The sequence below is a fragment of the Odocoileus virginianus genome, chromosome 34 (assembly GCF_023699985.2).
Source record: "Odocoileus virginianus isolate 20LAN1187 ecotype Illinois chromosome 34, Ovbor_1.2, whole genome shotgun sequence".
In the NCBI taxonomy this organism is placed as follows: domain Eukaryota; kingdom Metazoa; phylum Chordata; class Mammalia; order Artiodactyla; family Cervidae; genus Odocoileus; species Odocoileus virginianus.
The window spans coordinates 12566956-12590969 of NC_069707.1; the positions used below are offsets into that span (position 1 = coordinate 12566956).

At 40.5% G+C, this 24014-nt stretch overlaps 1 protein-coding gene across 2 annotated transcripts in view; it reads left to right on the plus strand.

Moving 5' to 3' along the window:
- Window positions 1–24014, plus strand: part of IPCEF1 (interaction protein for cytohesin exchange factors 1) — a 161966-nt gene that overhangs the window by 131443 nt on the left and 6509 nt on the right. For both annotated transcript variants that reach the window (XM_070461400.1, XM_020878005.2), the window contains 2 exons: window positions 4327–4699; window positions 17872–18065. In XM_070461400.1, coding sequence (XP_070317501.1) covers window positions 4327–4699; window positions 17872–18065 — 567 coding nt within the window. The remainder of the gene's footprint in view (window positions 1–4326; window positions 4700–17871; window positions 18066–24014) is intronic.

Here is a 24014-nt window from a genome sequence, read left to right on the forward strand (position 1 = left end):
CCTTCTCCAGGGGATCATCCCGACCCAGGGATCAAACCACATCTCTTGAGTCTCTTGCATTGACAGGCAAATTTTTTACCACTGAGCCAGCTGGGAAGCCCTTTTAGTTTATTACCAAGTACTAATTTATTAATGTCAGGCACAAATGCAAAAAAATGGAGATGCAAAAATGATTAAAAACAACCTTCTCTCAAGTAACTCACCAAAAAAGAGGAACAAATTGATCAGCAATTACAGTAATAGTTGACAAATAAAATGATATTCCCCCTGATATGATACAAGTAAGCATGGGAGAACCAGGCAAAGACGCCTGCCTCTCCCTGAGGCAATCAAAGAAGGCTTCCTGGAGGAGCCAGCCCTTGGATGGACATTTGAATGGTTCATAGAATGCACTGAGCTAAAAGTTCTCTGTTTGACTTGTAGTTATGGGTAGCTAGAGAGTCATTGAAATAATGAACCGAGTTTAGCACCACAGGGTTTGCAAAGCTCATTCCCATATTGATTCTCTGTGGCAGTAGTCCAGGTAACTTTAGATTTGTGTCAATCTTTCTTTGAATGAAAATTCCCTCTGACCTGGTACATATCATCTTTTTCTCATTTGTTTTTCCTTCTTTCTAGTCCTTTTCTTTTTTTTTTTAAATTTAATTAATTAATTAATTAATTTATTTATTTCCATTAATTTTTATTAGTTGGAGGCTAATTACTTTACATCATTGCAGTGGTTTTTGTCATACATTGAAATGAATTAGCCATGGATTTACATGTATTCCCCATCCCGGTCCCCCCTCCCACCTCCCTCTGCACCCGATCCCTCTGGGTCTTCCCAGTGCACCAGGCCCAAGCACTTGTCTCATGCACCCAACCTGGGCTGGTGATCTGTTTCACCCTAGATAATATACATGTTTCGATGCTGTTCTCTTGAAACATCCCACCCTCGCCTTCTCCCAGAGTCCATAAGTCTGTTCTATACATCTGAGTCTCTTTTTCTGTTTTGCATATAGGGTTATCGTTACCATCTTTCTAAATTCCATATATATATGTGTTAGTATACTGTAATGGTCTTTTTCTGGCTTACTTCGCTCTGTATAATGGGCTCCAGTTTCATCCATCTCATTAGAACTGATTCAAATGAATTCTTTTTAATGGCTGAGTAATATTCCATGGTGTATATGTACCACAGCTTCCTCATCCATTCGTCTGCTGATGGGCATCTAGGTTGCTTCCATGTCCTGGCTATTATAAACAGTGCTGCGATGAACATTGGGGTGCACGTGTCTCTTTCAGATCTGGTTTCCTCGGTGTGTATTCTAGTCCTTTTCTTAATCTCTTTTGCCCCTCACCCTTCTTTTCTCTGTTCAAAAATAAACTTTATAAATGTTGCATGGCGCTGGAAAAAATGGATTGGAAGCATTTGCTGTGTGTTTGAGGAGTACCACGAGAGAGGACATTTCCTAGAAATTTCTGGTGCTTGTTGACTAGGTCCTTCTTCAGTCATTTAAGCAAAGTTTATGGGTTCAAAAAGGCTTATAGAAAGTGCTGCAGCAACAGCTTTTTGCACAAATAGCTCGTTTTGCTATAATCAAATTACAGTAGTATCAGCGGGAGCACCGGGAAAAGCTTGCGCTTGGTCTCCTTTCAGAAAAGGAAACTGATCACACTGAAGCCAAGTTTGACTAAAATAACTCGCAATAGGGGACCATGTCAGCACTGGGCCTGAATGAGTATTTTTGATAATATTTATTCTTGTAGATCTTGTTAAAGAGTAAACGAGTCTTGGCATTTATTTGGACAGTTTGGTAGGGAGTGTATTAACTCCTTCAGATTGCTAGGGTTTTCTTGTTTTTTTTTTTTTTTTTTTTTAGTGAATTGCAGATCTTGGATCTCCCAGTTAAGTGATTGAGGTGGTTGAAGGCAGCCAGTTTGAAAGCTCATTGACATTCCTGAAAGGAAAATTTTCATGTCATGCCAAATATTTTGTTACTAGGAAGACGTGTGTGATGAGTTAGTATCTTCAGGCAGTTTAGTTCAGTCGCTCAGTCTGACTCTTTCCAACCCCATGGACTGCAGCATGCCAGGCTTCCCTGTCCATCACCACTCTAGCGCTTGCTCAAACTCACATCCATCGAAGCAATGATGCCATCTAACCATCTCATCCTCTCTCATCCCCTTCTCCTTCTGCCCTCAATCTTTCTCAGCATTAGGGTCTTTTCCAGTGAGTCAGTTCTTCACATCAGGTGGGTAAGTATTGAAGCTTCAGCTTCAGCATCAGTCCTTTCAATGAATAGTGAGGATTGATTTCCTTTAGAATTGACTGGTTGGATCTCCTCGCAGGCCAAGGGACTCTCAAGAGTCTTCTCCAACACCGCAGTTCAAAAGCATCAACACTTCAGTGCTCAGCTTTTGTTATGGTCCAGTTCTCACATCCACACATGACCACTGGAAAACCACAGTTTTGACTGGACAGACCTTTGTTGGCAAAGTGATGTCTCTTCTTTTTAATATGCTGTCTAGGTTGGACATAGCTTTTCTTCCAAGCAGCAAGTGTCTTTGAATTTCATGGCTGCAGTCACCATCCATAGTGATTTTGGAACCCAAGAAAATAAAGTCTGTCACTGTTTCCCCATCTATTTGCTACGAAATGATGGGACTGGATGCCATGATCTTAGTTTTTTGAATGTTGAGTTTTAAGCAAGTTTTTTCACTTAGTATCTTAACTAGATGCTCTAGTGCCATGGCTCAGTGGGTAAAGAATCCACCTGCAATGCAGGAGTCACAGGAGACACAGATTTTGTCCCTATGTCAGGAAGATCCCCTGGAGGAGGAAATGGAAACCCATTCCATTATTCTTGCTTGGAAAATCCCATGGACAGAGGAGCCTGGCAGGCTATAGTACAAAGGGCTGCAACGAGTTGGACATGACTGAGTGACTAAGAATGCATGCTGCTAAAAAGTGGATTTATTGCTTATTTGACCATCCATGTCTAGCTTGCAGCTGGCTAGACATTCATTGGATATTTACTGACATTTTCCATCAGAGCATAGAGCTTAGAACCTGCAAAATTCTTGGGAACATATTAATTTAGAACAAAGTCAATTATCCTGAATTAGTTGCAATCATTCTGAGTTTTTTGGGAGAGGATCCTACTTTGCTCTTTGGCTTCTTCACTCTAACAGTTCCTCCCTACCACTTCCTCCACTTCCTTGGAGCTCTGAATGCTTGAAATTGACAGGAGTATCTCATAGGATGACGTAATGAAACAGAACCAGAATACAGACTTCTCTGTCTTATCTGCCACTGGAGATATAGGGTAACCCCAGAGCACTGGTGTTTAGACTTTTGGATTTTATTGACCAATAAAATTAAAAATGGAGGACCAGCATCTCGTTGCCAATTCTTTATTTTGCCATGCAGAACATTTAAAAAGCTCCAAAAAGACAAAAGGTAATAGCTACCATTACCATTTTCCAAAAGAAAGCATGTATTTTAACACCAACAGATAATAAAAATAAAATGTCAGAATAAATGAAGTCTTTCCCAAGAGAGGTTGCTGGTGATGTTGCATTAATAGACTGGTGAAAATTTTACCAAGGTTGTCATTCAACCTTAGATTGTATGTCAGCAACTGCTTTCAGAAGATACTACATCATCAACCCATTTTTCATAGTTCTTGGTTTCCTTTAATGAATTAGGACCCTGCCTATGTATTCTTGTCTTTTTTGGAGAAAGTTTATTGACATTTTAAAATTATTAAAGAGTGGATGAGTTAACATCTATTCACCTAATTATGTAGTAATGAGCTGATACTGGTCATGTGCCAAAGAATATCTGAAAAATATTTGAGGGTGTAAATGTATGTGTTTTGTCTACATCACTGGTCTTCCATTCAATTCATATTATTATCCTTCCTGTTTGGCTCCAGCTTTTGCTTTCTTTTAATCACCTTTCTTAGGAGTTTTTGCCCAATCGGTGAAAATTCAGTGATAGATTGTAATCTACATTTTGCTCAAAGTGTCCTTCAGTGTTCCAAAGAATTCCGGAAAGGGTCTTTTAAGTACCTGGAGAGCATTGAAGGACAGAGTAAATCATGATACAGAGATTTTTTTCAGATCCTAGAGTCCTGAATTCAAAGTTATACAAACTGATTTGGGAAGATGGCATCATCATGCCTATCACACAGATATAAACACCATCTACTTTTCTTTCATCTCTTTTATTATTGGTGCCTTTTTGAAACACTGGCATTCCTTCATTGAAAATGAAAAGTAGAGAATGTCGACTTAATCATGATTTATTTCATGCTCTTTTGGCTTCTTTGTGAAAAACAGGCTGCACGGCAGGCCTCTTCGTCTTCAGCCAAATTGAGTGAAACATCACGTTCCTTCTCTTCCATGGAAAACATAAAAAAGACTCCCAGCAGTTTGTCTTCCTCCATATCGAGAGAAAGACAGTCCTGGATTGACATGGTTAGCAGCTCATCCGCCACTGAAGATACGGGACAGTCTGTGATGTGTGCCGTGCAGTTGCTCTCACCTGCCCCCCCAGAGGCGAACGGTCGCGGGGCCCTGGAAAACAACGCTGATGCATCAGAAAGTGGATTTTTGAACTCTCTATCGAGTGATGACACTTCTTCCTTGAGTAGCAACGTCGACCATCTTACCGTCCCAGACAAGCCTACTGGATCAAAGATGACGGACAGAGGTAAAAGCAAGAAATTATTATTTTTTTTAGCATAATTTTATTTATTTATTTTATTTTTGGCTGTGCTGGGTCTTGGTTGATACGTGGGCTGCCTTCTCTAGTTGCAGCGAGCTGGGGCTGCTCTCCAGTTGTGGTGTGCGGGCTTCTCCACGTGGTGGCTTCTCTTGCAAAGCATGGGCTCTAGGCCATGTGGGTTCAGCAGCTGTGGCTCCCGGGCCCTAGAGCACAGACCCAGTAGCTGTGGCCCATGGGGGCCCGTGGGATCCTTCTGGACCAAGGATCGAACCCGTGTCTCCTGCATTGGTGGGCAGATGCTTTGCCACTGAGCCACCAGGGAAGCCCTAAACATTTATTTACTCTTTTCAGAGAGTGAGTATTTGTATGTGGATGTAGAGCGCTGAGGTGGATTGCAGAAGGAATGTTGAAAGTCATGAATGATTTGATAATTAAACAGTCAAGTGAGGCTAAGTCCGGAGGTTACTTCTGAAGAGGAGGTTGCATGTGGAAAACTCTAGCTTCAAGGCCATTCATTGCCCACTAGCATTGCTTAGTCGCTCAGTGGTGTCTGATTCCTGCAACCCCGTAGACTGTATCCTGCCAGGCTCCTCTGTCCATGGGATTCTCCAGGCAAGAATACTGAAGTGGGTTGCCATTCCCTTCTCCAGCCCACTGTAAGTGTCACTAACCAAATGCTTGCAACTATGAGACACGTGTTCACAAAATAATGATCCTTTTCACCAATCTGAGATAAAAGTTTGAGTTTTCTTTGTTATTTAATTCATTATTATTTTTTGAAGGATAATTGCTTTACAGATTTTTCTTGTTTTCTGTCAAACTTCATCATGAATCAGCCATAGGTTGTTTTTGTTTTGTTTGGTCCCATGTCCTCTGCTCTGGAGCTTGTGGTGACTAGCTCAGCGTTTTGTAGATGACATCACCTCCTTGGTTCGAAACATGCACAGAGCAACCACCTTCCCTGAGCTATCGCCACAGATGAGGGCTGGGTCCTAAGCGAGTCGGCTCCTGATGTGCCTGCCCATGTGCTTAACAGAAAGAGACAATCTGAGTGTACTACGGAGGGCATCACTAGAACTTTAAAACCCAAGGAGAGCACAGCTTATGTGTTAAAAAAAGAAAAAAAAATCATTTTAAGTCCTAGCAAAAGAAGGAGTTACTGGAGTGTAGAAATGAAGAGTGTGGGCCTTCTTAATGTTGTTGTTAAGCCTCCAAGTCGCATCCGATTCTTTGCGACCCCTTGGACCACAGCACGCCAGGCTTCCCTGTCCTCCACTGTCTCCTGGAGTTTCCTCAAGTTCATGTCCATTGAGTTGGTGATGCTATCTAATACTTCTCAATACTCCATGGTGATTGGTCCTTATCTTTTATCCAGACTAACTTTAAAACAATGATTAGTTTTCAGTCATGATGGGTTGTTCCTGATGGTCTGTGCCTTGTTCATTCCACTGTCAAACAAGCGGACCTGATAGAAGATACTTAAAAATGAGAGAATGATGAGTTGACTGGCTAAATTTCCAGGATCGCCAGCCACGGTGATCTGATGGTGTAAATGACTGCTTCGCCCCCTCCCCCAGCTTCATCAAGGACAGCTGTTTAAGTTCTCAAATTTTCATAGGTACCCTATTAATTTGATATTTGGTATCAGAGTAATTTTGGAGAAGGAAGAGGCACCCCACTCCAGTATTCTTCCCTGGAGAATTCCATGGACAGAGGAGACTGGTGGGCTACAGTCCATGGGGTGCAAAGAGTTGGACACAACTGAAGCTGCTTAACACAGCACTGCACATCAGAATAACTTAGGCCAAGGATTAGAACTCTACAGACCTTGGTGTGTGAGTGTGTGCGTGTGTGTGTGTGTGTGTGTGTGTGTGTGTGTGTGTGTAGCCTTTATTTGGATTCTCAGGCTGGGAACTCCTCCAAGTCACCACAGGTGTCATTACTCCCTATAGCCTTATTTGAAGATGCTTCACACAGTTGAATTACTTGCCAGGCCCCTGATGGCATTATATTTTCAGGAAAGCTTGAGAATAGGCTATTTTATTTTGTTAATTTGTTTAGTTTTCTGGCCATGGCCCTAAGGCATGTGGGATCTTATTTCCTTGACTTCCCTTGTGACTCAGATGTTAAGGAGTCCGCTTGCAATGCAGGAAACCATCATTTGATCCCTGAGTTGGGAGGATCCCCTGGAGAAGGGCATGGCAACCCACTCCAGTATTCCTGCCTGGAGAATCCCATGGACAGAGGAGCCTGGTGGGCTACAGTCCATGGGGTCGCAAAGAGTCAGACATGACTGAGCGACTAACACTTTCACTTTTAGGGATCGAACCCATACTCCCTGCATTGGAAGTCTGGAGTCTTAATCTCTGGGAGGTCCCCATCTGATGGCATTTTTGTTGGATACCCTTAATTAATGCTAATGATCTACTTTACATTAGTAAATAAAGTTATTGCCAAAATAACCTGCTCCTAGAGGTGAATGAGGTTGGGTAGGGGGGAGAATGGAAATAGCACCACTGATGAGTAAGGGGTGATGGGTTAATATTGGACTGTACACAATAGAAGGCAGGAGACTCAGGCTGGCCTCAGCTTTGGGAGGTGCTGTCATATGAATGTACTGGATTTAATTTGCACCTCTGTGAAAGTTTGAAATTGATGTAAATTTTGAGGCCAATGATTCACATAAAAAGGAAATAATTTTCAATTCAACATTAGAAACTTCTTTTTAACATTGAGAATTGTTCAAAGTTGAACAGGCTCTTTGGAAAGTAATGCGTTCCTTATTGATGAAGGTGTTTACTCTTTCTGAGACAACCATTTTCATTGGGTATTAATTGCATATTATGTGTTGATTACAATTTTTGGTCTTATGAAGATATACTAAAGAGGGAATTTAAGCATCTTGAACTAGATTGCTTCTAACTTGTTATCTAGAAGATCCTTCCAGATACAGGATGGGGGAACTAAAGAAAATAATGAAAAGGACCATATTTACTTTTTCCTGTTACCAACTCTTACTTTAATCATTGGACCATTGGTAGGACTTAGAAGTTTCACGCATGCACAAACTTGCACACATGTACACACACACAACATCTAGGATGAGGATGGCTTCAGAAGCAAATGAGAATAAAATTCCATTCTCGTTCATTCTCGAGAGGTAACTCTGCAGACTGCGTTTTCCTTTAGGACGAATGATCTGATAGTCATGGGAAGATGCCTGCAGTTCTTGTCCGTCTCTAATGTCATTCTGGGCATGTGTATGCTACAGAGCCTGGCTGAGTATCAACAGTTCTTTTAATCTCCAGAGGAAGAAACCAGGTATTTTAACATTTTGAGTTAGGTGCACAGTGACCAATGAAATCTGGGTGCTTCTTCAAACAGCTGCACACAAAGGTATTCCTTTGGGTAGAAAGGAAGAGAAAAAAAAACTATTTTTCCCCTCATTGATTTGTTGGCATTTGCCATATGGTACAGAATGTTTGCTGATGCTTTTCTCCTACTGCTGGGGATTTGGTCAAATTCCCAGCAGAGTTAAGCCACAGAAAGTCATTGCTATGGAAACAGCAACCCAGTTTTTGCTTGCGTTTGCGATGACATGTTGAGTAATCAGGTTGTGTATTTCTGTGTGTGTGTGTGTTTTACGTATGTGTTTCTGTGATGGAAAAGAGGTAGCTTTCCACTTTTCTGATTTCTAAAAATTATTATTTTTTATCTGCAAATTAAAAAAGAAAAGTGCTAAAATTCCTATGTCCGAAATATGGTTCAGGATGCTTTTATTAATATGACAGGGATTGAAGTTTCAACAAGGTCTGTGATAGGAGTTAGGATTTTAGATTAAGTCTCAGTCTCAAGATGTGTTTGCTGGAGAAAGAGGCTTTTATCCTAGAAAAGATTCTTAAAGGTTAATAACTGAGCCCAGAAATAAGCAGACAGCATGTATTATAGCCTTCTTTTTATTTAGACAATGAGAGAAATATTTTACAGTTGGTATGCAATTAAAATTGTAGTTGCTAGAATTTTATACTAAAGTTATACTCTTTTAGACATCTTCTTCCACAGAGTAAGCTGTTTAAACAATACATGATGTTAATTGCATTCTATTGCCTTTCCACATTGGTAGATCCAGAGGTCTTCAGACTCTTCACTGAGTCTTTCCACAAAGCAAAGCTGGGAAAGAGATGATGAGGTTAATGGAATGTTCATCTTAGCTCAGTTTTATTCTGCACTGTTTCTTTTCTTTTATGAAAGGTTATTTGGCCCATGACTCATGCCTGTGTGATGATGACTCACATTGTCTTTTTCTACTTATATTATGTTGACAGTGTGAGACAGTTATACTTACTCCATGAATGAAGTGACCATACCCTGGATGCTGACAAGCTGAATAATCAGTAATAAGTGTGTGTGATAAGTTGTGTCTGACTCTTTGTGACCCCATGAACTGTAGCCCCCATGAACCAGACTCCTCTGTCCGTGAGATTTTCCAGGCAAGAATACTGAGTGGGTTGCCATGGCCTCCTCAATCAGTAATAAGATTAATACCCAATTTATGCAAATAAATTGTCAAGTAGAAGTACAGCAAGTTGAATGTGGGAATCATTTTGAATAGAATGCATTTTTAATGAAGATATACACATAACTAGAGGATGCATGACATCCCAGGAAAGTGACATAAATGAGCCAAATTTAGAATTTAGCAATTACCCAAAGCTTGACCAAATACCAGTTTTATGTGCATGCTGATGCTTTTTGTCTGCTTAGAGTATGAGCAGATGTAGAAATTTTTTGTCTGCATTAACTATTTCACCTAATCCAATGCTCTTATGATTGGAAGAAGATGTTTTAAAAACAAATGGAATCTTTGTTTTAAAAATGTAAAAAGCTACTTATTAGAATCTTGGGTAATGAGTTCAACCTCAGGTTATTTCTGAAAATCACTGCCACGCAGGCAATAATAATAAAACAAAAGAACAGCAAACACTGAGGGTCTCCCCATGGACTAGGTTTATTCTTATCAATAAAAGCAATCATATAGTATAGGGGTGCTCAGTTATCTTGCTTAATAGAAAGATCAAATATCCATGAGAAAGTATTCATAGATATCTGACTGGTAGAGAAGGTAAATCAAATATAGGAAATGAGAAACCAAAGTAAAATTAGTCTCAGAGTTACAGGAACACAAGATCATCCTTGGTTTATACTCGGATGCTGTCTCTGACTTTCTCTCAATCTGTTTGATTTTTTTCTTATAGCATTTCCTTTACCTGCCATCAATTTTTTAGACCCCGACTTTGCATTCTCCATTTCTGTGCCCTTATACCTTTGTTGTTTTGGGGGTCCAGCCTACCCTGATAGCTCCTGATGTGAATTGGTTCATTATCCCCAGGTGCCTGGTTCAAATGCCCAAGCAGAGAACCTGATTCTCCAGCCTGTGTCTTAAGTTGCTGACCAGCTTATGAATTTTGTCTCCTAGGACTGAGTGCCCTGTGAGAACAGAATTTAAGGTATAAAACCTGGGCACCTCAGAAGCAGAGGCTCTGGGTGGAGACTTTTCCCTTGGAAGAAAAAGTTGAGGGGCCAGAGATCTGAGCCTTGGTCTTGCCTGCTACCATCTTGATGACTATGCATTATCTGACTTGAAATCCTCTTCCTTGAATTTCATTCAAGGATAGTGTATCAAATATTTTTATAGCATGAAGCATAGTGTTTAAGGCAATGAGCTTTGGGTCAGAACTTAGATTTGTTTCTTTGTGAATTTTGTCAAAGTTTTTAATCTTTCTGTGTCTTGACATTCTCTCCTTTATATCAGGATTAATAACACTTCCTTGTAGGGTTGTTACAAAGGTATTAAGATAATGTTGTTATAGTAGTTAACTGCCTGTTACACAGTTAAAAATTCAGTACGTGAAAGCTGTTTCCACCAGCGTCAACAACAGCAGAGATAAATAGTCAATTTGTCTCTAAAATTATACTATGCTAATATTCTTGGTTAGTAGTATCCTTATGAGTAAGATGAATTGTCCAGATTTATCTTAGTTGCATAAATTAAATTTGTGTGTTATTGTAATTCGAAATTTGACTGTCATTATGTAGAGCTGTCAGAATCATTAATTAGAGGAGGCCTGTAAAATGCTTTTAATCTCTTTGCATCAGGTGCTATTGTTGTTTAGTCACTAAATCGTGTCCAACTCTTTGAAACCCCATGGACTACAGCCTTCCAGGCTCCTCTGTCCATGGGATTCTCCAGGCAAGAATACTGCAGTGGGTTGCCATTTCTTTCTCCAGGGGATCTTCCCGACCCAGGGATCGCATCCACATCTACATATGGAGCAGGATTCTTTACCTCTGAGCCACCAGGGAAGCCTGTCAGGTGCTAAAGTGAATGACATTTGTTAAGTCTTAAAGCCTGAATGTCCAAATGACTGTGTAGTTATATCTTCTCTTTGTAACAAGTAACTTCCATCGTCTTTCTTTTCTCAAGTACTTAGAACACTGCATATGAAACAGGAAATACTGTTTTCTATGTAAACTTTTTAAAGTGTTTCATATTTAGGAATGACTGTCTTCCTTGGGAGATCATTTAGATTTTTCCAACCTCAAAAAGTTTCCCTTTCAAATTCTGATATGAAATAGGAGGTGTGAATTCCCCTCTTGTCTCCTGAAGTTGGCTTTTATGTTCTGAACAGAAAATAAAAAGCCCACAGTCTAGAAAGCTCAAGGAAGCACCAAAAATAAGATAGTGGGGGAGGCCAAGTTGACAGTGCAGCATTTAAAGAGATAATCTTCATACAGTGTTGTCGACAACCAAATTCCAGACTTACTGGAGCGTGTGTGTCCCGTCAGAAGCACACAATAGGCTGAGTACGTGGGAGGTGGCAAGAGAGGAGTGCATGCGTTTGGCATCCTCTTGGAAAGGAAGGAACTAGTAACTATTCGTTAAAAGTGTTGTTTTGTCTTTTGTTCATGTCAACAAGAAAGATCTTGCTAAGAAAAAATACCATCCCTTTCTTGAGTCTAAATCATTAGATTATTAACCTAAATTTGGAGAATGTTTTATGTCTGACCCCTTCAGACATTCTGAGTGAGTCCAACAGAAGTAAAGGGTGGCTAACATTAACCTCAAATTCCTACCAATTCAATGTATGAGATAATGATGCTTTAGAGCAAGGATTCGGGATCCTCCTTTGAGCAAGCCAGATTTTTTTTTTTTTTTTAAATTAAGCTATGGTGCAGAGAAAGAGATGCTGCTTTCTGGATGAGTCCCAACTTTCTGGTTGTAATTTCAGCCCCTTTCTCTTCCGATGAACTGAGACAGGTTTTGTGTGACTAGCTGTTGGGAAGCAACCCAGCCTTGCTACTCAAAGGATGTCCAGGAACCAGCCGTTCTGACATCACTGAGGAGCTCGTTAAAAATTTGAATCTCAGTGCCTGCTGTCCTGGACTGAAGCAGAAGCTGCATTTTAACAAGATCCCTAGGTGATTGCTTCTTAAAGTTGGAGGAAACTCATCCAGAAGTGCACAAGCCTGCACAGCGTGGAACTGAACTCTTGTTCCTAATTTTGCACCGATTTGCATTTTGGAAAGATTGGATTGCATGCTGTTTTTCAAGAATCTCCACATTTTTTCTCATCTGTAATGTAAAAATAGTTTTCATCTTCCTCGGCAGGAACTTGTGAGGCTTGATGAGAGACTACAGTGTGCCTTATGAGAAGAAGGAAATTAAAGTCCTGTTATTTTATGTAAGAAGAATAAAATACGCACTTGAGAGGAAGGATAGCAGTTGCATGGGAAACACTTGATTGTCAGACAAAATTCATTTTATTTTGCCACAGAAGACAAAGGAGGTGAAGATAATGAACTTGGCTTCTTTTTACAGTGGGAGAGAGACCAAATGCCCTTCCTGCCAATCATTTTCTGTTATTTTGCTCTTTTTATAATCTGGTAAAATAAGGGAATAATCTAGTGTTTTCTAATATGAAATTAGAATTTAGAAAAATATTTACATAAAAAAAGATGAAAAGGAGATAAAAAAAAACACTACTTTATTGAAAAGCCTTTGAAAGGTGTGGGGGTAGCCCTGTAAGATTAGCCAAGCAATGCTAGTCTTCATGTAATGATTAGTAAGGACTTTCATTTCTGCTTTGAGGTCGGGCGTAAGCTCTCTTTGATATGCTTGTACCCTTTGGGTCCTTTTTTGTCCTATGCTCCTACTTATCATCTGCTTCCAATTTTATTGGATCTTCTATTTATGGTTCTATGAAGACCTAGGCACCAGCCATTAGCAACAGTAAACTAGTGTAAAATCCCCATCTAGGTCATGGACAAGGCTGGGTCACAGGTCTTACCCCTGAATATCTAGTAATATGTTGTGTATTCCACACATTATTATGCAAAAGAAGCAATCAGGGTATTTTCTTGACTCTTAACATCATCATTTATTATCTTCTCAACTTTACCTTTGTGAGTGATTCTGGAATCAGGTAATTAGAGGTCAGATATATAGTCTTCTAGTCTCAGGTTTCTTTTGAGGAGGGATGAAGAAATGAGAGGTAGAACATAATGGTAATCTGAATTCATTTTTCTCCATTTTTCCAGCAGCTTAAAATTTTTTATGAATATACTCACTCTTTACTACTATCTCCAATTTCTAAGTGAATCCCAATGAGAAAGTGTTTGTTTTTCGAACATTGCTTGGTCATATTTTAGGTAAATTGTATTAACTTTTTGTAATTACAAAAGGTCCACTTTACCTGCATATTAATTTGAAAGGTCCACTAGTTTTAGGAGGAGCAAGTTACACACGTACATAGACACTCACACACACATCCTCATGGCTAGTGCCCTGGAGTTTAATTTAGAGAAGGAAATGGGCGTGGGGGTGGGGGGTGAGGGAGATAACGTGTGATTTTTTTTTTACTTAAAGGTAATATATATTCATAAAAATGTATTAAATATTATAAGATTATCCAAATAAGCCGTTTTCTTGTTCATTTAGGGAATGTACTTTATACCATATTATTCCAAGATCCTAAAGCTTATTTTCATCCTTACTGATTTATTGTCTGTCAAATTAGATATAAGATCTTATAATCATTTTTACTCTGGCATAATTACAAATTAACATGCTAGTCAAAAATAATTTTATTTTCTATCACAATCTTTAGCAGCACAACTGAGCATCTTGGTGCACACAGAGAAAATAAACCTTCTGTTTTTTTCTGTTGTATACTTATTTTTCTGATTTCTTACAGTTTGTTAAATATATATTATTTTAAAAATACTGTGGTATTAAAAGCTATATGAAAAAAGTAAGTGAAAGTGTTAGTCGCTCAGTGCTGTCTGACTGTTCACAACTCCATGAACTGTAGCCCATCATGCTCCTCTGTCCATGGAATTCTCCAGGCAAGAATACTGGAGTGGGTAGCCATTCCCTTCTTCATGGGATCTTCCCAATCCAGAGTTTGAACCCGGGTCTCCTTCATGGCAGGCAGATTCTTAACTGTCTGACTCACCAAGGAAGCCCTAAAAGCTATATATTCAGACTTTATTTGAAGTAGAGTTCTGCCTCCCTATCTGTAAAAGAAAAAAGATGTATAAAATTCTTGTGATCTTGTGGGTCTGAAAACTCATGGACTCCTCAATGCTAAAGTTACCCTCTAGGAGTCAGATGTCTTTTAATTTCAATTTCTTAACACTTTCTAATGTCTCCAGCTTAACTCCAGGACTGTTACCAAACTTAGTATCTTTCCTATGCAAATGTCATCAGTTATCATGATAATCTTATTAAAACCTAATTTTTAACAGCTTTATTGAGATATACTTCACATATACATGGTTGTTCAGTTGCTCAGTTGTGTCCGACTCTTTGCGACTGCATGGACTGTAGCCCACCAGGCTCCTCTGTCTATGAAATTTTTCAGGCAAGAGTACTGGAGTGGGTTGCCATTTCCTTCTCCAGGGGATCTTCCTGACCCTGGGACTGAAACTGTGTCTCTTGCGTCTTCTCATTGGCAGGTGGCTTCCTACACATACCATAAAATTCACACATAAAAAACAGTTCAGTGGTTTTTAGGATGTTCATAGAGATATGCAGCTCCACAATCCAGTGTGAAGTGTGGATCACACCACACCCAGGAAAACCCCATACACATGAGCTGTCATTCCTGCTTTGTCCCCTCCTCAGCTCCAGGCAACCACTAATCTACTTTCTATATCTATGGATTTGTTTATTCTTGAAATTTTATTATAAATGGACAATACGGTATGAGCCTTTTGTGACTGGGTCCTTTGACTTCATATAATTTTTCGCAGTTCAGCCATGTTTTAGTATGTGTCAGTACTTCATTTCTTTTCATGACTAATACTCCATTCCATGCCTGTACTGTATTGCAGCAACTGATGAACATTTACTTACACTGTTGCACCTTTTGTGTGTATCTTTCATGACATTCATGCACAAGTTTTGTGTTAATGTATGTTTTTAATTTTCTTGAATACATAGTTAGAAATGGAATTGATGGGTCATATGATGGCTCACAGTAAAGAATCTATTTGCAATGCAATAGACACAGGAGACATGGGTTTGATCCCTGGGTCAGGAAGATCCCCTGGAAGAGGGCATGGCAACCCATTCCAATATGCTTGCCTGGACAATCCTGTGGACAGAAGAGCCTGGTGGGCTACAGTCCATAGGGTTTCAAAGAGTCAGACATGACTGAAGCAGTTTAGCACACACACACATGGTAACTCCACAGTTAGAATTTTGAGAAACTACCAGATTGTTTCCCAAAGTGGTGGGTCCATTTTACGTTCCCACCAAGGACTTTAATGTTCCAGTTTCTCCACACTTATGTCTTTTCTAATTTATCCATCCTGGTGAGTGTGAAATAGTATCTCATTGTGGTTTTGATTTGCATTTCTCTAATGACTAATGATATTGAGCATATTTTCATGTGCTTATTGACAAAAGCCTACTTTTGATATCTGCACCAACTGAGCCAAAAAGTCTGTGTTCAAATGTAGTTTTGAATATTTCCCTCCTTTTTTGATATTGTTTTGATAGAAAACAAAAAAGTTTATTGACATTACTATATTTAATTGCAAAGTTAACCCAACATCTTTTCTCTCCATTTTATGAAAGAGTACTATGCATGCTTATGGACTTTCTGGTAGTACAAGGGGGGAAAAATGTTGCCTAAAGACACTTAATTTTACAAGAGTAAACTGTGAAGGAAGTGAGAGTGCTTAATTTTGATGCTCCTAGACTACTATTGTATGATTTTTTATCCCCTTTGGAGAGACTGTTTTTCAGTTCTCCTAAGGCCGTGCTTTCTATATGATCCTCTATCAATCTTGTTCTCAGGATGGGAACCAAATAGCATTAAGTTCCTGCGTACATAGAGAAAACTAAGAACTGCATGGTAGAAAAGAGTCTTACTGTCTGTCTTTCCCAAGACTGTTTCAGAGACCAAAGTAAACAAAGGACTGAAGTTCTTAGTAAGAAATTAAAGCAGTGGCAGGAGATGATTTTCTTTGAGTAAATTTCTATATCATCTGAGACTCTTTCACTTGCATATGACTGAAAATAACATCCAGAGTATCTTAACAAAGACAATGGATTGGCTCCCAGGAGCTCAGAGGACACTAACAGTATCATCAAGATCCATGTCTCATTTGTATCCTATGGGATTTGCTCCATTTTCATGACTTTTGGCATGATTCCTGGAATCTTCCAGGTCACATCATCACATCACTCAGTTTAGGAAAACAGGGAGATTGATTGCCTGATACTCCAAATCGAAGTCTCAGAATTGAGTCTCTTTGGCCCCTTCGGCCTGATCTGAGATCCACATGCATCCCTAGATCAGTGACTGTGGCCAGCGTGATGGAACTGCCTAAATATATAGGGTCCCCCTGAATACTGGGTGGAGTCACTTCACTGGAAGCATTTGGGCTGAGGCTGGCAAGGCCTCAGGAAGGAAGAGAATGGGGGCATCTGGCATAAGAAATGATTATTATCTGCTCAAAGCCACAGACCACAGGCAGATTCCTTATTTCAAAGGGCAGTTCTAGGAAGGACATTAAAAAGGGATCTGAGACAGTGGTTCTCATGCTTTAGGGTGTATATTGGTTTGCAAAGGTTTTCCTGTCCCACCATTGTATTTGAGAAGCAGAGAACTTGTTTGATTTCACATGTTCACAGGTGAAGAGGAAATTTTCCCTAGGATGAATCTTCCCCTGAGTCCCACCACTCTGATTTAGATGATATTTGGACAAGACTTAGAGTTGACTTAGAGTTTGAGACTTAAAGTTGATGTTGGAAGTGGGTTAAGACTTTTGGCGATGTTAGGATGAATGAAAGTATTTTGCCTGTGAGAGGGACATGAATTTTTGGAGGCTACAGAGTATATACTTCCCAGGTAGTGCTAGTGATAAAGAACTTGCCTGCCAGTGCAGGAGATGCAAGAGATGCAGGTTCGAGCCGTGTGTGGGGAAGATCCCTTAGAGAAGGAAATGGCAATCCACTCCAGTATTTTTGCCTGGAAAAGTCCATGGGCAGAGGATCCTGGTGAGCTACAGTTCATGGGGCCACTAGGAGTCAGATGCAACTGAGCCCGCAGCACAGAGGGTGTACTATTATGGATTAGTTTTGTCCTTCCAAAATCCCTGTGTTGAAGTCCTAACTGAATTCATCTCAACATCTCCAAAAGTCTGAATCCATTCCAATTATCAACTCTAAGTCTTAAACTCTTAAGTCAACTCTGAGTCTCGCCCAAATATCATCTAAATCAGAGATTGATGTCCTCCTAATCAATATGACTGGTGTCTATAAAAGGGGATATTGGGACACACAGACACGCCCACCCTAAGACACCAAGTGAGGATAAGAGTCCTGCTGCCACAAGCCAAGGAACCATCAAAAGCTGGGAGAGAGGCCTGGAATAGATCCTGCCCTAGAGCCTTCAAAGGGAACATGGGCTGTTGTGACTAAGTGCCATCAACTGAGTGGCTTAGACAATAAAAATGTACATCTCACCATTGTGGAGCCTGGAAGTCTAAGATGAAGGTGTCAGGAGGATCTTGTTTTAGGACCACAGTGTCAAATGTTCTGTCCTTGATTAACTGGGCATATTGTTGTTTTTTTATTTTAATAGACGAGACAAAAGCATCTGAAGATGATGAAATGGAGAAGCTCTACAAATCGTTAGAGCAAGCTAGTCTGTCTCCTCTTGGGGACCGACGACCTTCAACCAAAAAGGAGCTGAGAAAGTCCTTTGTCAAGCGGTGCAAGAATCCATCCATAAATGAGAAACTCCACAAAATACGAACTTTGAATAGCACGTTAAAGGTAAGAAATTCCAGACTGTGGATGAACTCTGTGGATGTGGGGTGAGAAAATGCTAGGTTTGTGGAACAATCCATGCTAACTTCCGTGTGTTTATGTGGCTAGAAGGTGGGGAAAGGCAGTAAAGCTAATACAGTCTCTATAGGGTGAGTTGACCCTTGACATTCCTAAAGCCCTAGGGAATGTGGTTTTTACAATAGACCTTGATTTTTGCATTCACTCTGGCACAAAATCTCAAATATTAAGCTTCAAGATGGCAAGGATCATGTGTAATTTGTTTTTATACCCTTCTACCTGGAATAATAAATGTTAGAGAGAGTCTGAGATAGTCAACTGGTGGGAGTACACAGTAATATTTAATAAGATCTTGGGATTTCACCTGATTCATTAAAGGAGGCCATTCTTCTATACTAGATCCAGAAGAAAATGTCTACATTTTAGAGACAGCAAAGACTTGGGTGACTTCAAGCTGTTGGATTTGAAGCTGCAAAACACCATGAGAGCAGGGCAGTGGGAAAGAGATACTTCCTGGTAGCAGGGGATTTCATCATGAGAATAAGGGGCAGTGTACTGTATGTACTGGAGCTATTTCTAGGGCCTCCTGTAACTGAAAGGGTTCTTTGTAGCAAGAGCATCCTGCTTTCACATTTAGACGACAGCAGAAACAAGGGGAGGCCAGAGGACTTTGTAAAATAGTTCTGAATTAGCAGAAGATGTAGAGATTCTGAAAAGCCTTGGCAGACCTGAAATTTAATTCTGTTTTGTACATGTCCTTTTGTATCTTATGAACATGAATCCCTTTCCAGGAAGAAATATCAGCAAGTAAAAAGACAAGACTACAAAAGATGACTGAGTGACTCTTAGTCAGATGCCCCTGTTCATCCATAGAAAACCTGAGCACCCTAAAAGCCTTGCTAAAATGAGGCTGAAAAATAAAAGGCAAAGGTGTATTTTATTTATAGAAAGAAAGCCCAAATGTCGAGAAATTTCCCTAGCATTTAATGATGAAAAACATCACTAGCACTCATTTCAAAATCAAATATGTTATATTCTGTTGTACTGGGTTGGCCAAAAAGTTCATTGGGTTTTTCTTAGGATGTTACTGAAAAACCTGAATGAACTTTTTTGGGCCAACTCATTATTTGCAGAGTTGTGGTTCTCTGTGACCTCTTGTTCTTCATGCACTATAGCCACAGAATTGATGAATCCAACAGATTTTTCTTTTCTTCCCAGGTTTTAGTAATCTTTTAACTAGGCAACGAAATACCCCCAAACATAGCAGCTCCAGGCACTAGACATTTATTGTCTCACAGTTTCTGGGAGTCAGGAGTTTGGGAGTGGCCTGCTTCAGTGTTTCTGCTTCCATGTCTCTCATGAGGCTGTAATCCAGGCACCAGCTGGGGCTGTCCACATTCCTCCACTGGGGGAAGGTGTGCTTTCAAGCTCTTTTATGGCAGAGTTCAGTTCCTTACAGGTTGTTGGGCTGACGGTCTCAGTTGTTCATTTGTTCACTGTCTATGGGCTGGAGGCCACCCCCAGTTCCTTCCCATGTGAGTCTTTTCATAGAGCAGCTCCCACAAGTAGAAGCTGACTTTCTACAGAGCGAGTAAGGTGGGGAGAGTGGGCAAGCAGGGTGGGTCATACCCCAGCCTCAGGAGAGACCTCACATCGCATTTACAGTATTCTGTTCAGTAGAAGCAAGTCGCTGGGTCAGCCTCCCTACAGTCAAGAAGGAGAATTACAGAAGGGCATAAATACCAGGGAGCAGGGAATGTTGGATTATTTCAGGGACTCTCTGCCCCACCCAGCTGCACTCTCTGAACATCACTGGAAAGAAGGCCTTTCCACAAATCCCTTAGGCTGGGGCTGATGAGATATATTCCACATTGTGTATTCCTGTGACTCTCCTACTAGGTCGGAGGGCAGGATGACATGGAAATTGACCTTGTTGAAAAAAAGAAAAAAAAAGCAACACATCAACCTCTTCATTAGAGAATGATCATTTGGGACAAGCATGCTTATTCATGTCAGAAAGCTATCAGAATAATTTTCTTCTAACTATCTTTAATTTTTTTTTTCATTTATTTATTGGCTACACTAGGTCTCCATTGCTGCATGTAGGCTAGTCTCAAGTTGCGGTGCGTAGGCTTCTCATCCCAGTGGCTTTTCTTGTTGTGGAGTATGGGCTCTAAACATGTGGGCTTTATTAGTTGCATCACACAGGTTCAGTAGTTGTAGCTTTCAAGCTCTAGGGCTCAGTAGTTGCAGCACACGGCTTAGTTGTCCTGGGCCATGTGGGATCTTCCTGGACCAGAGATCGAACCCATGTCCCCCGCATTATCAGGGGGATTCTTTTTTTTTTTTTTTTTTTAAATTTTTATTAGTTGGAGGCTAATTACTTTACATCATTACAGTAGTTTTGGTTATACATTGAAATGAATTAGCCATGGATTTACATGTATTCCCCATCCCAGTCCCCCTGTCAGGGGGATTCTTAACCACTCCACCACCAGGGGAGTTCTGTCTTTAAAACTGAAGCTGTCAGGACAGTGGTCACCTTTGAGGAAAAGGTGAGGATATAAACCGGGCAGGACCACAGTAAAGCTTTTGAAGTGCCAGATAAGAGTCTCTCCTTGACTGTGACGGTGGTTACACAGATGTGTTCTTTTTGTGATAATTTTATTAAGTCCAGGCTTTATGTGTACATTTTGCTCTGTGTATATACATTGCAATATAAATATTTATTTAAAAAAGTACTTCAAAGCTGGAGTGTGGACAAGCGAAAAAAAAAAAGCAGTTTCATGCAGGAGCAAGGAAACTATTTTAATAATAATGTTTATAGTAGTGGTAAGCACATTCCAGAAATAAAGAAAAATCCTTGCACTGGGATTGTATTGGAATGAATGCTGTTTATGGAAATTCTTTTAGGAAGTTAAGCAAACTACGTGTCACACACTGGAGATCTTTAGTTCTTTAAGAGTCTCCAAGAGCTCCACCTCCCCTGCCTTTTGGCTAAGCCTGTCTTTATTTTTAAATGAATGATTAATGGAATGATTAACGAGTCCAAGTGAAACTTTCTCTGAAAACTACCCTCACTTGTATCTGAAGAGGAACAGACCCTTCTTTGCCTAGCTGCTCTGGTAGAATCCATTTCCAATGCTTAGGTCTTGATACAAGCCATGCACTGAATATTTGGAGTAAAAAAATGAAAAGATGGTATTTTTCAGAACTCCTATCAGACCCTGCCTGCCTGCCTGCCTGCCAGAAAACCAGAAGGATGTCCTAAAAGTAGTTCAAAGCATTCAGCAGGCCTCTTGCTCTACAGGGGTGAAGCAGGGCTTTTGCCTGATGCTCTTGACCCCGGCTTGCCAAGCCTAGGAAGGAGCTCAGAGAGTTTTATTGTTTTGCTAATTTCCTTCCTCTCTATTCTTATCTCAGTTTTTTTCTTTTATCCACAAAGGAACTAACACAGACTTGAGCTGAATGGGAAGAAATTTGAATTATTTAGAGCTAGAAACCATATGAGAAGTGTTAGCCCAAAGTTGAAGAGATCCTTTCCTAAAACCTTTTATCCCCTTTAGAGGGGTGGTGAATTCATTTTTTCCTTGAAAAAATAAGTTTTCCAAATTTTGTTGATTTGCCAATATCTTAATTAATAATTTCTTCAATAGCATATTAGGATCTCTCTCTGAACAGATGTCAAGATTTCTTAAGAACGGATAGTACTATGGTAAGAGTAGAGAATAGAAGCATATTTTTGGGAGTGGGAAAGATTGTTTTTTGCAGTGTTGATGCTGGACTCAGAGAGAAAACTGTCTTGGCTCTGCTTGACTTTCTAGCAATCCTTCCTAGTTACCCACTTAACTTACTTACCTTTCTTTCCTCTGTTTCTTGGTCTTGGCCAACCTCCTTGTTATTCCTCTTTGGTTACTTTCCTTCTGCACAGTTTTTCTCTCCTTCCTGAAACCCAAATGTATCTTTTAACCTCCATCTATCACCACACTCTTGCTTTTGTGATTCAAAATGATAAATCTCACTACTCAGATTACTATGTGTGTGGACCTTTTCCCTTGAAATCCATATTACTCTGGTCAATTTAGAAACAGGAAAAGAAGAAGACAAGAAAATATAATAAAACAGTCCAAATAAAGCATAAGTTAAAGCTGAATGTAGAGCCCAAACAATACATTCATGTGCCAGTGGGTCTAAAAAGGTGGGCACAAGGACATTGGAGACAGAGAAGAATGGAACAGGGAAAGGGGTCAAGGAAGGGCTTTTATGATGGGAAAAATAAGAGCATACGAGTACGCCAGTGACAATGGAGGTGTCACTTGGAGATGGGAAACTGATGAGTCACAGGAAAGGAGTGAGAATTGCTGGAGCCAATTTCTTGGATATACGAAAGAACATGCTTTTACAAGTAGAGAGATGGGTCTTTGCTGGAAGCACAGATATTTCCCCCGAGTGAACAGGAAGGAAGGCAGCATGTATCTGTGCTGATGCAGATAGAAGGCAATAGGAGCTTGGGAGAACTACTGTTGTGATTGTTTCCATTTCCTCAAAAAAATAAAGAGCAGAGTCATCAGCTACAGGGGAGGGTTGGGGAGGAGATCTGAGCAGAAATGAGAAACTCTGAAATAGTCATTTAGGGGAGTGGGAAAAGAAAAGGGATGAGAAAACATAATTACTGAGTAGTAGTGAACGTCCGCTTAATGGCGGTGGTCGTGAATTTGAACTTTGACCAGTGAGCACAGTAGTGAATGTTCACCTATGCACCTGCTGCCCCGGATCTAGCAGAGATAGTTCACAACTGAATGTCTGCCTGGCACTCAGCCCTGAGTGAGGTACAGGGAATACAGGAATGAATAAAATATGTTGCTCATCACCTTCCTTAAGAAGCTTTAGAATAGACGACGTGACAGACCCATGAACATCTAAGTGTGACGTGATAAGTTCCAAGAGGGTTCCAAGCATTGGAAGGCATGCAAGCATGGAAAAAGCTTCTCAGTTCAATCGGGGGTTCATTTTTTGGAGAGCAGGATACCCGAAGTGAATGTACATTTATGAGCTGTAGTAAAAATCCATTAAAAAAGAGAGAGAGAGAGAGAGAGATTGGGCAATGTTCCATGTGAAAATCACTCTAGGAATTAGGGTCCACTAGGTGAAGAAGGGTGAAGAAGGTCCTGTGTCTGAAATGAATGTCCATTTATGAGCTGTAGTAAAATCCATTGGGAAAAAAAAGAGAGAGATTGGGAAATATTCCACGTGAAAATCACTCTAGGAACTAGAGTCCATTAGGTGAAAAAGTGGAGAAGGAAATGGCAACCTAGTCCAGTAATCTTGTGTAGAAAATCCTGTGGACAGGGGAGCCTGATGGGCTGCTGTCCATAGGGTCGCACAGAGTCGGACACGACTGAAGCGACTTAGCATGCATGCATGCATTGGAGAAGGAAATGGCAACCCACTCCAGTATTCTTGCCTGGAGAATCCCAGGGACGGAGGAACATGGTGGGCTGCCATCTATGGGGTTGCACAGAGTCAGACACTATTGAAGCGACAGCAGCAGCAGCAGGTGAAGAAGGTCCCCTGTGTGACATGCCCTGGGGTGGTGAAGCAGCATTGTGTGGGGGAGAAAACCCACATCAGTACTCCTAGAGAGGAAAGGAAGAGGCAAGTGGACAGTCAACAGATGGGCTCATGTCTGTGGAAACTTGGGCGAGAAGGGAAAACTTTAAGAGGACTCAGAATTTCAGGGGGACCTCCTGGACTGTCGGACAGAGGGTGGATACAAAGTGGGGACTGGAGGCAGGACCCTCACTTGGAGGCTGTGGCAGCAGGTGAAGGGTGATAGGTGAGACTTTATATTCCAAATTGGGATTACGGTCACAGAGATGGAGCAAGCAGGAATAGATTTGCGATAAATGTGTTAGGCTGAGAAATCTTTTTTTTTTT